The 13416-nt window shown below is 38.9% G+C and overlaps 1 protein-coding gene across 1 annotated transcript in view; it reads right to left on the bottom strand.

Moving 5' to 3' along the window:
* LTK (leukocyte receptor tyrosine kinase) overlaps positions 1–12876 on the bottom strand; it is a 347686-nt gene extending 334810 nt beyond the window's left edge. The window contains exon 1 of the mRNA XM_069732538.1: positions 12701–12876. Within this exon, the coding sequence (XP_069588639.1) occupies positions 12701–12758 (58 nt within the window). The 5' untranslated portion in view covers positions 12759–12876. The remainder of the gene's footprint in view (positions 1–12700) is intronic.
* Positions 12877–13416: the final 540 nt, after the last annotated feature.

Raw genomic sequence — 13416 nt, 5'->3', positions numbered from 1 at the left:
AAGGAATAAGTTATGTGCAAGCTCTCTATACTAACCACATAGCTAAAATGTCTTTTTTTTCTGTGAGTCTCCCCAGTATTTGAACCCCCAATCTTAATACAGACAGGAGCTTAAGCTATTGAGCCACAAGCCACAAAGATGCTGTGGTCACATCTAAGGGGGTTCAATCATAGGCCATCATCACCACCACGCTCTCAGTATGATCATAGGGCAAAGTGTCTGAGCCTGAAGAATCGCTTTCATAAAAATGCAAACATTTTTTTTTTTTTGGGGGGGGGGGGGGGAGGGGGTCCAGAGATCTGCAAAAAGTGACTAAATGATGGACCCTATACTCACCTGCTGCTACTCTGCCATCACTAGTCCAGTGCTCCTTGGTAGTATAATTTACCTTGGTGCAGAAATGACTTCCCATGCCATGGCAAGACAAGACGCTAGTGCTGTACCAAAGTAAATAAAGGAAGGTCCGGGAGCACTTTTTTCTTTAATGCAATTTCTAACAAATGTATTTCTGTTTTCTACTGATCTCAGAAAACTCCTTTGAGTTCAGGCATTGTTTGACGCACATTTACATGATTTTGTGGGAAGGCATTTTTATAACATAACTGTAAGTTGTCCTTAGCTGAACTCTGAAAACATCAAACATTGTAATATCTTGCACAATATATGCAGGTTGGATCTGAATTTCAGACATCTGGAATTTCATCATTCAAAGCATCTATTTTTTTTTTACTTGGTATCCGACTTTAAGGCTGCCGTCACACTAGCAGTATTTGGTCAGTATTTTACATCAGTATTTGTAAGCCAAAACCAGGAGTGGGTGATAAATGCAGAAGTGGTGCATATGTTTCTATTATACTTTTCCTCTAATTGTTCCACTCCTGGTTTTGGCTTACAAATACTGATGTAAAATACTGACCAAATACTGCTAGTGTGACGGCAGCCTAAAAGAGTGAAAAACTGAACTTTTCCCGAACTTTGTATACTTTGCTAAACAATATCAATGCATTTTTTTATTATTATTATAATTTTTGTATTGTGATGTTATAATGATCCTATAAAGTTACAAGGCAAACATTTTTTAAAGGTTTGTTAAGTTTTTCTATCTCTTGATTTTCAACCCCTCAAAGGGAACAGATGCTTGTAAGTGAAAGAATAAAAAGAATACCTTTAGAAGAATGATGCATTGACAATTTGGGGTCATATTGTGTCTCGCAGAGCCCATCACTGCCGCCGACACTAGGGATCGGAGCGTTCAACTGCATAGAAATACATGCAGCTGCACGCTCCAGTCAAGAGTGCCGACGGCAGTGACGGGTATTGATGTGAGAGACTCACGCGAGTTTCTCGTATCACACTCGCAAGTGTGACCCCGGCCTTACATACATTTTCCAAGAACCATACAAGCTGGGGATCTGTCAATCAGAAACTTCCACAAACTATCGTTTTGAGGCCACGTTCACACGTTCAGTATTTTACATCAGTATTTGTAAGACAGAAAACCAAGAGTAGGTGATAAATACAGAAGTGGTGCATATGTTTGTATTATACTTTTCCTCTGATTGCTCCACTTTTGGTTTTGGCTTACAAATACTGATGAAAAATACTGACCAAATACTGAATGTTTGAACACGGTTTGATTATGGTACTTTGGTTACATCACAACTGAACAATATGTCGCATGTGTCAAAAAAGAGCTTTAACCCCTTCATGACCAGGGGATTTTTCGTTTTTCCGTGTTCGTTTTTCGCTCCCCTCCTTCCCAGAGCCATAACTTTTTTATTTTTCCGTCAATTTGGCCATGTGAGGGCTTATTTTTTGCGGGACGAGTTGTACTTTTGAACGACATCATTGGTTTTAACATGTCGTGTACTAGAAAACGGGAAAAAAATTCCAAGTGCGGTGAAATTGCAAAAAAAGTGCAATCCCACATTGGTTTTTTGTTTGGCTTTTTTGCTAGGTTCACTAAATGCTAAAAATGACCTGCCATTATGATTCTCCAGGTCATTACGAGTTCATAGACACCAAACATGACTAGGTTATTTTATATCTAAGTGGTGAAAAAAAATTCCAAACTTTGCTAAAAAAAAAAAAAAAAAAATTGCGCCATTTTCCGATACTCGTAGCGTCTCCATTTTTCGTGATCTGGGGTCGGTTGAGGGCTTATTTTTTGCGTGCCGAGATGACGTTTTTAATGATAGCATTTCGGTGCAGATACGTTCTTTTGATCGCCCGTTATTGCATTTTAATGCAATGTCGCGGCGACCAAAAAAACGTAATTCTGGCGTTTCGAGTTTTTTTCCCGCTACGCTGTTTAGCGATCAGGTTAATACTTTTTTTTATTTGATAGATCGGGCAATTCTGAGCGCGGCGATACCAAATATGCGTAGATTTGATATTTTTTTTATTGATTTATTTTGATTGGGGCGAAAGGGGGGTGATTTAAACTTTTATGTTTTTTTTATTTTTTTCACATTTTTTTAAACTTTTTTTTTTAACTTTTGCCATGCTTCAATAGCCTCCATGAGAGGCTAGAAGCAGGCACAAGCCGATCGGCTCTGCTACATAGCAGCGATCTGCTGATCGCTGCTATGTAGCAGAATTGCACGTGTGCTGTGAGCGCCGACCACAGGGTGGCGCTCACAGCGACGGGCAATCAGTAACCATAGAGGTCTCAAGGACCTCTATGGCTACAATGGAGACGCATCGCCGACCCCCGGACATGTGACGGGGGTCGGCGATGACGTCATTTCCGGCCGCCCGGCCGGAAGCGGTAGTTAAATGCCGCTGTCTGCGTTTGACAGCGGCATTTAACTAGTTAATAGGTGCGGGCAGATCGCGATTCTGCCCGCGCCTATTACGGGCACATGTCAGCTGTTCAAAACAGCTGACATGTCCCGGCTTTGGTGCGGGCTCACCGCGGAGCCCTGCATCAAAGCAGGGGAGCCGGCATCGGACGGTATAGTACGTCCGATGCCGGTAAGGGGTTAAAAGGCACCCGTGGACTATATAACTTTGTATAACTAGTCTAAAAAGTGTGGAATGTAAAAACAACTTGCTGTGCACATGTTCCATCTTTATGCACTCCTTTTACCAGCATCAGGATACTATACAACCCTTGGCAAAAATTATGGAATCACCGGCCTTGGAGGAAGTTCATTCGGTTGTTTAATTTTGTAGAAAAAAAGCAGATCACAGACATGGCACAAAACTAAAGTCATTTCTAATGGCAACTTTCTGGCTTTAAAGGGAAGGTGCCACCAGTTTTCTTGCATTTTGTTTTTTTGTGAAATTAAGCTTAAAATAGTAATTAAAATGTATTAATGCAATGTTTGCAAACATTTCTATATGAAAAATATTATATATTTTTCTACAAATATACATATTTACCACTAGGGGGAGCATTTTCCGTTTTAGACCTCAAGCAGCTATAGTAAGATTTAGCAGCTCTGCCCCAGGGATATTAGACCACCCAAACGGGGAGGGAAATGGTGATGTCAGCAGTTACTGCCCCAACAGTAAGAATGAAGAGCAGCATCACAGGGCAGCACCATTTTGTGTGACTGCCCTGTGACCTGCTATCACCAGCAGTTACTGCATCAGAGGCACAGCTTGTTTACAGAGGAGCAGAACACAGTGGGCTCAGCAGCATTTTTTGTGAATAACATTCTTGCCATCCCCCTTCCCCCACCTTAATCCCTGTCCTGTCAGCTGCCCTGCTCTCTCTCTCCAGGTGTCACCTTCCTCTCTGCAGGCTGTGAGTGCAGCTTACCTGAGATCACAGGGACTGTGTGGGAGGGGGAGACACAGCAGAAGCACACAGGGCAGCTTGTGAGGAGCAGAGGACGTGCCTGCTTGGAGTACAGAGGAGCATTGAAGGCTTCTTCTGTCCTGTGATAGAGAGCACAGGGCTATAATAAAATGGCAGCTAGTCACACCTACAGCAGTGAGTTGTGCAGCCCACAGAGGCGTGCCCAGCTCACTGCTAATGCTGCTGCAATGTTACAGATAGGGTCCGCGCCGGTCTATTATCTCCTATGTCCATGGGGTGCCGTAATCTGACACTGATAGGGCCCTGCTACTGCTGCAAAACCAAGATGTCAGCTCCCAGTGCATTCTTTAAACTCATATAACACATGAAATCTGTTTCACATGCATTTCAAACTTGCTTATAGCAGCATGTTATGCTACATTACAGTGATTTATTAATGACCTACAAACGCGGTACCTTCCCTTTAAGAAACACTAAAAGAAATCAAGAACAAAAAATGTGGTAGTCAGTAATGGTTACTTTTTTAACCAAGCATATGGGAAAAATTATGGAATCACTCAATTCTGAGGAGGAAAAAATTATGGAATCATGAAAAACAAACTAACAAAAAAACACTCCAACACATCAATAGTGTTTTGTTGCACCATCTCTGGTTTTTATAACAGCTTGCAGTCTCTAAGGCATGGACTTAACGAGTGTCAAACAATACTCTTCATCAATCTGGCTCCAACTTTCTCTGATTGCTGTTGCCAGATCAGCTTTGCAGGTTGGAGCCTTGTCATGGACCATTTTCTTCAACTTCCACCAAAGATTTTCAATTGGATTGAGATCCGGACTATTTGCAGGCCATGACATTGACCTTATGTGTCTTTTTTCAAGGAATGTTTTCACAATTTTTGCTCTATCTTGAAAAATGATTTCATTATCCCCAAACATCCTTTCAATTGATGGGATAAGAAAAGTGTCCAAAATATCAACATAAACTTGTGCTTTTATTGAAGATGTAATGACAGCCATCTCCCCAGTGCCTTTACCTGACACGCAGCCCCATATCATCAATGACTGTGGAAATTTGCATGTTCTCTTCAGGCAGTCATCTTTATAAATCTCATTGGAACGGCACCAAACAAAGGTTCCAGCATCATCACCTTGCCCAATGCAGATTCGTGATTCATCACTGAATATGGCTTTCATCCAGTCATCCACAATTGCATTTCCTTAGCCCATTGTAACCTTGTTTTTTTCTGTTAGGTGTTAATGATGACTTTCATTTTAGCTTTTCCATATGTAAATCACATTTCCTTTAGGCGGTTTCTTACAGTTCGGTCACAGATGTTGACTCCAGTTTCCACCCATTCGCTCATTTCTTTTGCTGTGCATTTCCTGTTTTGGAGACATATTGCTTTAAGTTTCCGGTCTTGACGCTTTGATGTCTTCCTTGGTCTACCAGTATGTTTGCCTTTAACAAACTTCCCATGTTGTTTGTATTTGTTCCAGATTTTAGACACAGATGACTGTGAGCAACCGACATCTTTTGCAACATTGCATGATGATTTACCCTCTTTTAAGAGTTTGATAATCCTCTCTTTTGTTTCAATAGACATCTCTCCTGTTGGATCCATGATTCATGTCAGTCCACTTGGTGCAACAGCTCTCCAAAGTGTGATCACTCCTTTTTAGATGCAGACTAACGAGCAGATCTAATTTGATGCAGGTGTTAGTTTTGGGTATGAAAATTTACAGGGTGATTCCATAATTTTTTCCTCAGAATTAAGTGATTCCATAATTTTTCCCCTATACTTGGTTAAGAAAAGTAACCATTACTGACTACCACATTTTTGTTCTTGATTTCTTTTAGTGTTTCTTAAAGCCAGAAAGTTGATATTTGAAATGACTTTAGTTTTGTGCCATGTCTGTGATCTGCTTTTTTTGTACAAAATTAGGCAACTGAATGAACATCTTCCAAGACCAAGGATTACATAATTTTTGCCAGGGGTTGTAGCTGCAAAGAAGAAAGAAGTGACTCAACCATTCTTCTGGCGGCTTCCGCTACTAATATATGCAAAAAAATAAAAAGGCATCAGGAAAAACACTGCTGAGTTTAGCTGAACAAACAATATAATAGTAATTGCAGATAAAGTAAATAAATCTTTTTTTTATTTTGCCTCTCCGTTGTGGATATATTAGGCATCAAAGTATTGGCACCTAATGAGTTAACTCTTTAGTTAAGGCTTATTGGTTATTATCGGATACAGAGAGAAGTGCACCTCCCCCCCAGTGAAGTGATAACACCCACTTGGAGTTAACTAAAGTTAACTTATTAGGTGCCAAATACTTTGATGGCTAAAATATCTAGAAAACGGAGACATGAAATAAAAAAATAAATAAAAATATTTATATTCTTTATATTCCGCTCTGCAGCCACAATTGCTTTGTGTATGCAGCTCAATATAAAAAAAATTGCTGAATGGTCCACTTTAACTGAAGCATCTTTTGCAGGAAAAACTCGGCAGGCACGATGGCGTCTATAAGACACCACATCCACAAACCCTTAGGCTGGCCTCACACTCAGCGTGACCTGTAGTTACCTTCAGTCGCGGTGATGCGCCCTCTGCTGGATGTCCTCATATGAACTCGAGCCTGGGAACTTTTCAGAATATTTTCCCAGGCTCGAGTTCATATGAGGACATCCAGCAGAGGGCGCATCACCGCAACTGAAGGTAACTACAGGTCATTGACCTACATTCCATTCATTCCCCGGGGTTTTACAGGCAGGAGCACAGCTGCATTAGCAGAGCTTCTGCTTGTAAAATTAGTTAACCCCTTCAGATGGATTTACATCGTGGGATGTGACAGAACAACGGAAGGTATGGGATATTGTTTTTTTATTTTGCCTTTTTTTTACAGAACGAGGGTCTTCAGGTGGATTACCAGTATAATAAAATATTACAAAAACCTGTGTATTTATTTCATTAAAATACTTTGTAATAATGTGTGTGTGTGTTTTAACCATTTCATACTATTGGATTAATAATGGAGAGGTGTCATAATTGACGCCTCTCCATTATTAATCTGGCTTAATGTCACCTTACAATAGAAAGGTGACATTAACCCTTCATTACAGGGGAGTGGGAAGAGAGTGGCCAAGTGCCAGAATAGGCACATCTTCCAGATGTGCCTTTTATGGGGTGGCTGGGGGCAGATGTTTTTAGCCAGGGGGGGCCAATAACCATGGTCCCTCTCCAGGCTATTAATATCTGCCCTCAGTCACTGGCTTTACCATTCTGGTGGAGAAAATTGTGCGGGAGCCCACGCCAATTTTTTCTACGATTTAACCTGTTAATTTAATAGCTAGAGCGCCCAAATTTTGCACATACACACTACTAACATTAGTAGTGTGGAATATGCAAAAAAAGGGATATGAGATGGTTTACAGTATGTAAACCATGTCTCATATTATGTCGGGTTTGGGAAGGAGATAGCAAAAGCCGGCAATTGAATTACCGGCTTTTAAGCTATCTAGCGCTGTATGAAATATTAATATATATACATATATGTGTCTCACTGACATATATATATATATATATATATATATATATCCCTCTATACTATGTGTAGACATTTATCTTAGCTATTCTATTCTAACCTGTCAGTGTGATTTTACTGTACACCGCACTGAATTGCCGGCTTTTCTATAGAACACCGCTGCGTATTTCTCGCAAGTCAAACTGTTGGTCCGTGTGTAATCCGTATTTTTCTGGCCCCCATAGACTTTCATTGGCGTATTTTTTGCGCAATACGGTGACAAACGCAGCATGCTGCGTTTTTCTACGGCCGTAGAACACCGTATAATACGGATCAGTAAAATACGGCTGATAGGAGCTGGGGCATAGAGAAACATTGTACCGTATGCAATCCGTATTTTCAGCACCTCTCTTACGTCCGTAAAACACGCTAGTGTGAGGCCGGCCTTAGACTGAAAGTTTTCCACGTAAGTTTTCTTATACACAGACACAGAGTTGTATTTGCTTGAATCAGGTCCCCTTTAAATACAGTTTATGCCATTTTTTAATATATAAGCATGGGTTCAACAAAAGATTCTAAAATTGAATAGAAAGGAAAAAAGACAACATGGCAGCAGGAATTAGTAATTGTTACTGCAGCTTAAACATTGTATTATTTTAAAGTACGATTCTTCTTTTCTGTACATCACCTTACCATTATGTACTGACAGCAATACTAAGAGTTAAACATTCTTTATCACTTATCTACATGGCACAAAATAATAGTCAACATTTTTTAATTTCCAAGAAATATTTAAAAGGAAATAAAAGTAGATAATACATATAAAATATGTAAATAGAGACAGAACGACATATATTTTCTACATGGTCCAAAAAAAGTCAAATATAGAGAATTTCTTTAAAGTCAAATATAGAGGGATATCTTTAACTTTCTTAAAGGGACACTGTCACCTGGATTTGGAGGGAACAATCTTCAGCCATGGAGGCGGGGTTTTGGGGTTTTTGATTCACCCTTTCCTTACCCGCTGGCTGCATGCTGGCTGCAATATTGGATTGAAGTTCATTCTCTGTCCTCCATAGTACACGCCTGCGCAAGGCATTGCCTTGTGCAGGCATGTACTACGGAGGACAGAGAATGAACTTCAATCCAATATTGCAGCCAGCATGCAGCCAGCGGGTAAGGAAAGGGTGAATAAAAAACCCCAAAACCCCGCCTCCATGGCTGAAGATTGTTCCCTCCAAATTCAGGTGACAGTGTCCCTTTAAGCATTATGGGAGTTGTAGTGCTAGTTAAGCCCTTTCTAAGACTACATTCCCATAATGATTTTTTGTAGACCCTTTGATGTTGCAGATTTTCTGCACCTATTCTATGAATTAGGTTACTTTATTGCGCACTTTTTTGCATTTGTTGTTATCGCGGATTGTTTTGTCTCTTTTTGGTGTGTCATGCTATAAATAAAGCTGCTTTGTTTTTGATACTTCCTGATCCTGATATTTGGTTTTGACAAAACTTTATTGACATACATGCAGATTACATACGTTTTTGATGAGTTTCCGTCACGTATGTGGTTTTTTACTTGCGGAATTTCCACACCTAATGCAAGTCAATGGGGAAATTCCGCACAGAAAACTCAGCGCACCCGCAAGAGAAATTGACACGTTACGGATGTGAAACACGTATCCCAGGTCAGTTTACTCTGCTTTAACCCCTTCACCCCAAAACTTGCTTTCACCTTTTACAATTCTGACCACTGTCACTTTATGAGGTAATAACTCTGGAATGCTTCAATGGAGCCCCCTGATTCTGAGATTGTTTTCTCGTGTGACATATTGTACTTTATTATATTAGTAAAATTTCTTTGATATGACTTGCACTTATTTGTGAAAAAAACGGGAATTTGGCAAAAAAGTCAGGAAGGGGTTATAAAAAAGCGTAGTGCTGGAACTGTAAGATGCTGCTGAGGCCACATTCACACTAGCAGTATTTGGTCAGTATTTTCCATCAGTATGTGTAGTAAGCCAAAACCAGGAGTGGAACAAATAGAGGAAAAGTATAATAGAAACATATGCACCACTTCTGTATTTATCACCCACTCCTGGTTTTGGCTTACAGATACTGATGTAAAATACTGACCAAATACTGAAAGTGTGAACGTGGTTCTACAGTGTAAATATGCCAAAAGCTCATCGTGGGAATGTAGCCTAAAAGTCGTGGTTGTGCCCACTAACTAAACTTTGGTTTTGCAAGATGAATGATGACGGGTTCTTTTTATAAAAGTATATAACACAAATGTACAAGCTGAGATTGTCTGCATTCTTGGCCATGGAAAATTAGATATATGACATCAATAATATGGTTGTGAGGTCATATAGGTTTGAGCACTGGTGGAGACAGAATACGTGCAAGAACACTATATGGGTCCTTTACAGTCCAATAGCTCCTCATAATGCACAGTTCCACTGGATTTCAAGGAAGTAGTGGTCCCCTTACTTCTTGGACCTCTGTGTGGCTGCACAGCTGGCATTAATGATATGTCCGTCCCCCCGTATGAGACACTGGAGAATATGAGATCAGAGGTGTAACAATGGAGTGGACACAGGTAGAAACCATGACGGGTGAGGGTTCCTGTAAAAGAATTCACTTTGGAACCTTGGATCCCCATTGTTTAGTTGTTGGTGTAAAATTCTAACAAATGTCTATTGCAATTTTTTACAGTTCTAGGTAAATGATGCAAGTTTTGAAGCCATTATATTGTCACCGGGGGTAGAGGTTACGGATCGGACCTCTCAGTAGGGATTGGATAATCTGTTTGCTCCGCAGCTTCTAAGACTTACGTATGTATCATGTATTGGGTAGATAAGTCACTTTGCAAGGTGCAGGATTTTCAGTGAATCCGAATAATTTGCATTTTGATAATTTAATTACAAGTGATCATTTATAAAGCGATCATAGAGGAGTCCATAATCCAGGCGCTACAGGGGGTACTGCTGTCAGGGAAGCAAGAGATTTGCAAGTGGACAAATTATGCATTGCATTCTACAAAGGCTTTACTAAATGTCGCCCTAGTCTTGTGTTTGTAGAAAATTGGCCATTTAGATCATTCTCATAAGGAAAAAATAAATCACAGGGGAATCAATGGTTGGAAGAACATCCAGTGAGACGCAGTATGTACACAGATCTCTGTATATGTCCCTCATCAGTTTGCAATCCTGACCCTATGCAATAATGAAAAAGGGGTCCCACCCCATTAACAGTATGTGGTCCTAAAATCTACAATATTGGGCCTGCTCATCTATGGAAATAAATAAAGACAAATCTTAGCTCGTGTTCACACATGCGTCTTCTAAGGACAGGATAACACAAGAGCCGTTTATGATATTGATCTATTCGGCCAAATTCTATATCCACCATGAAGATATTCTGCCTGCCCTACAGAGGATCAGAAGGAATATATAGCTTCACTAGGTGCTCAGAAGAGGTACTGCAGCTGCTGTGTTCAATTTAAACTCAGTCTTTCACATTTTAGCGAACAGCAAATACAGAATCCAATGAAAACACAAGCCGACATTAGTTTGTATGATGGTAAAGGAAAAGCACATGGATGCAGAATTAATACTGGAAATCCACTTAATGGTCATATAAAGTTGATATTCATTTATATCCCCCCCTTTTCGTATTACAGGTAGCAGTATAAATATTGATTACGTTGCAAATGGCTAAAAATTTTGCATGAAAGCTTCCTATGATTTATACACATTTGGATATTCTGCTTCCTTCATGAGCCAATGTGCAATGAGCCCCACTGAAATAATCTGATATGTTATCTATCTATCTTTATACATATCTATCTATCTATCTATCTATCTATCTATCTATCTATCTATCTATCTATCTATCTATTATCTATCTATCTATCTATCTTTATACATATCTATCTATCTATCTATTATCTATCTATCTATCTATCTATCTATCTATCTATCTATCTATCTATCTATCTATCTATCCCATATCTATCTATCTATCTATCTATCTTTATACATATCTATCTATCTATCTTATCTATCTATCTATCTATCTATCTTTATACATATCTATCTATCTATCTATCTTATCTATCTATCTATCTATCTATTATCTATCTATCTATCTATCTATCTATCTATCTATCTATCTATCTATTATCTATCTATCTATCTATCTATCTATCTTTATACATATCTATCTATCTACCTATTATCTATCTATCTATCTATCTATCTATCTATCTATCTATCTATCTATCTATCTATCTATCTTTATACATATCTATCTATCTATCTATCTATCTATCTATCTATCTATCTATCTATCTATCTATCTATCCCATATCTATCTATCTATCTATCTATCTATCTATCTATCTATCTATCTATCTATCTATCTTTATACATATGTATCTATCTATCTGTCTATCTTTCTATCTATCTATAAATTATATATATTTCCACCTATGTTTATATATATATATATATATATATATATATATACACATGTATATTTTTATGTAATATATATATATATATATACAGAAAAAATAAAATATAATGTATATCTAAATACATAATAAACATTATATATAATGTAAGGTGTATATATAGTATATTTTTTATTCAATATATATATATATACACGTTTTTTATTTTTTTGCACAGTGACCATAATCTATCAACTATACATTATGTTGTGGCTCTTATACAAATGCTCAGATGTTGCCCAAGTTGATGGCATTACAATGGGCATGGCAGGATCATCATTTGGTGTTTTCACTATTTCCACTGTAAGTACATTATAGATTTCTTGCCTAATCTTTTGATTAGCCTTGAAGGAAGCAATAATCATAATAATACAGCACAGCAATCCAACCGACAACTGCAACCAAACACATGATGAAAGCATTAAATACCGCCCGCTTCATTAACCAGATTTATGAATGGCAGTAGTATGTGCATTGTACCTAACTTCTGTCAATGTTCCTCTGTTCGCTTTTATATGAAAATGATCATTTTATAGCGCACCGCAATATGCGTTCATTCTATATCATCATACTTTATAGGATTTTGCAGCTATGGGGATACATAGGAGACTAATGCAGGTGACTATGGACCATCTCATCCCACATTGGGTAGCATCATTAATGTTCACTGCACATTTCTGCTGAGTCTTCACTGCTTCTAGTTACAAGCAACAGGAGTCTGCATCAATCCAAGTGCAACTACCTGGGCAAGTGGCCTGACCTAGGGGCAACCTAGGAGCAACTAGTTTATGGGGCTACAGAGCCCCATGTTTGCAACAACTTTCTCCTCCTGGTGAATTCAGTTCTTATGCATCTAAACAAAATACTGCATAGGCAAATAGTTTTCTTACCAAGCAAGAGAGCCCAAAGTGACATCTGGATGATGAGGATGGAGAAAGGGAAGCCCATCTCTGCAGATGCTTCTTGCAGGGAGTCCCCAGGGAAATCCTTACCATTTGTGACTGTCCCACCCTTTGTAGTAGAATATATCCTCAGTGCTGTGTGTCAGTGTACCTCTCTGCCTCAGCAAGACTGATGCTGCTGCTTGGGAACTCTTGCAGGCTTATAGATGCATCTACACCTCCCTGTACTGTCATCCTCTGTCAGGTCCTAAAGCCCTCATTGTTTTCCATCCCTGTAGATGCCAAGAAATTTAAAAAAAAAAAAAAAAAAAATCGAAACACAACTGCCCTCATGTGACCACAGTGAATTGATTAAACTGATGTGATTACTGGTAAAATAGACAGTCAGTGCCTGTAGAAAAGAAGAAATCAGGCAGCTGTGGTTCTCAGTTATTCTCTGCACCATAAGGATAAGTGAATGCAATCTCAATGTAAACGCAGGAATAAGAACACCCAACTGTATTGCAGTATTTTTTATTGACACTGTATTTTTGGCATATGTTTAACAAGTATATACTTCGTTCTTTTAGGCTGGGGGTCACACGAGCGTATATATTCTTTCATCCGAGAGAATCGGGCCAATTATGCAAATCACACTCTGATCAGAATTTGCAAAACCAAAGAAATGAGCCGGAGCATAAGTTGGTATGCATGCAACGTATAAG

Source organism: Ranitomeya imitator, chromosome 1, assembly GCF_032444005.1.
Source record: "Ranitomeya imitator isolate aRanImi1 chromosome 1, aRanImi1.pri, whole genome shotgun sequence".
Classification (NCBI taxonomy): domain Eukaryota; kingdom Metazoa; phylum Chordata; class Amphibia; order Anura; family Dendrobatidae; genus Ranitomeya; species Ranitomeya imitator.
This window is presented reverse-complemented; position numbering and strand designations above follow the sequence as displayed.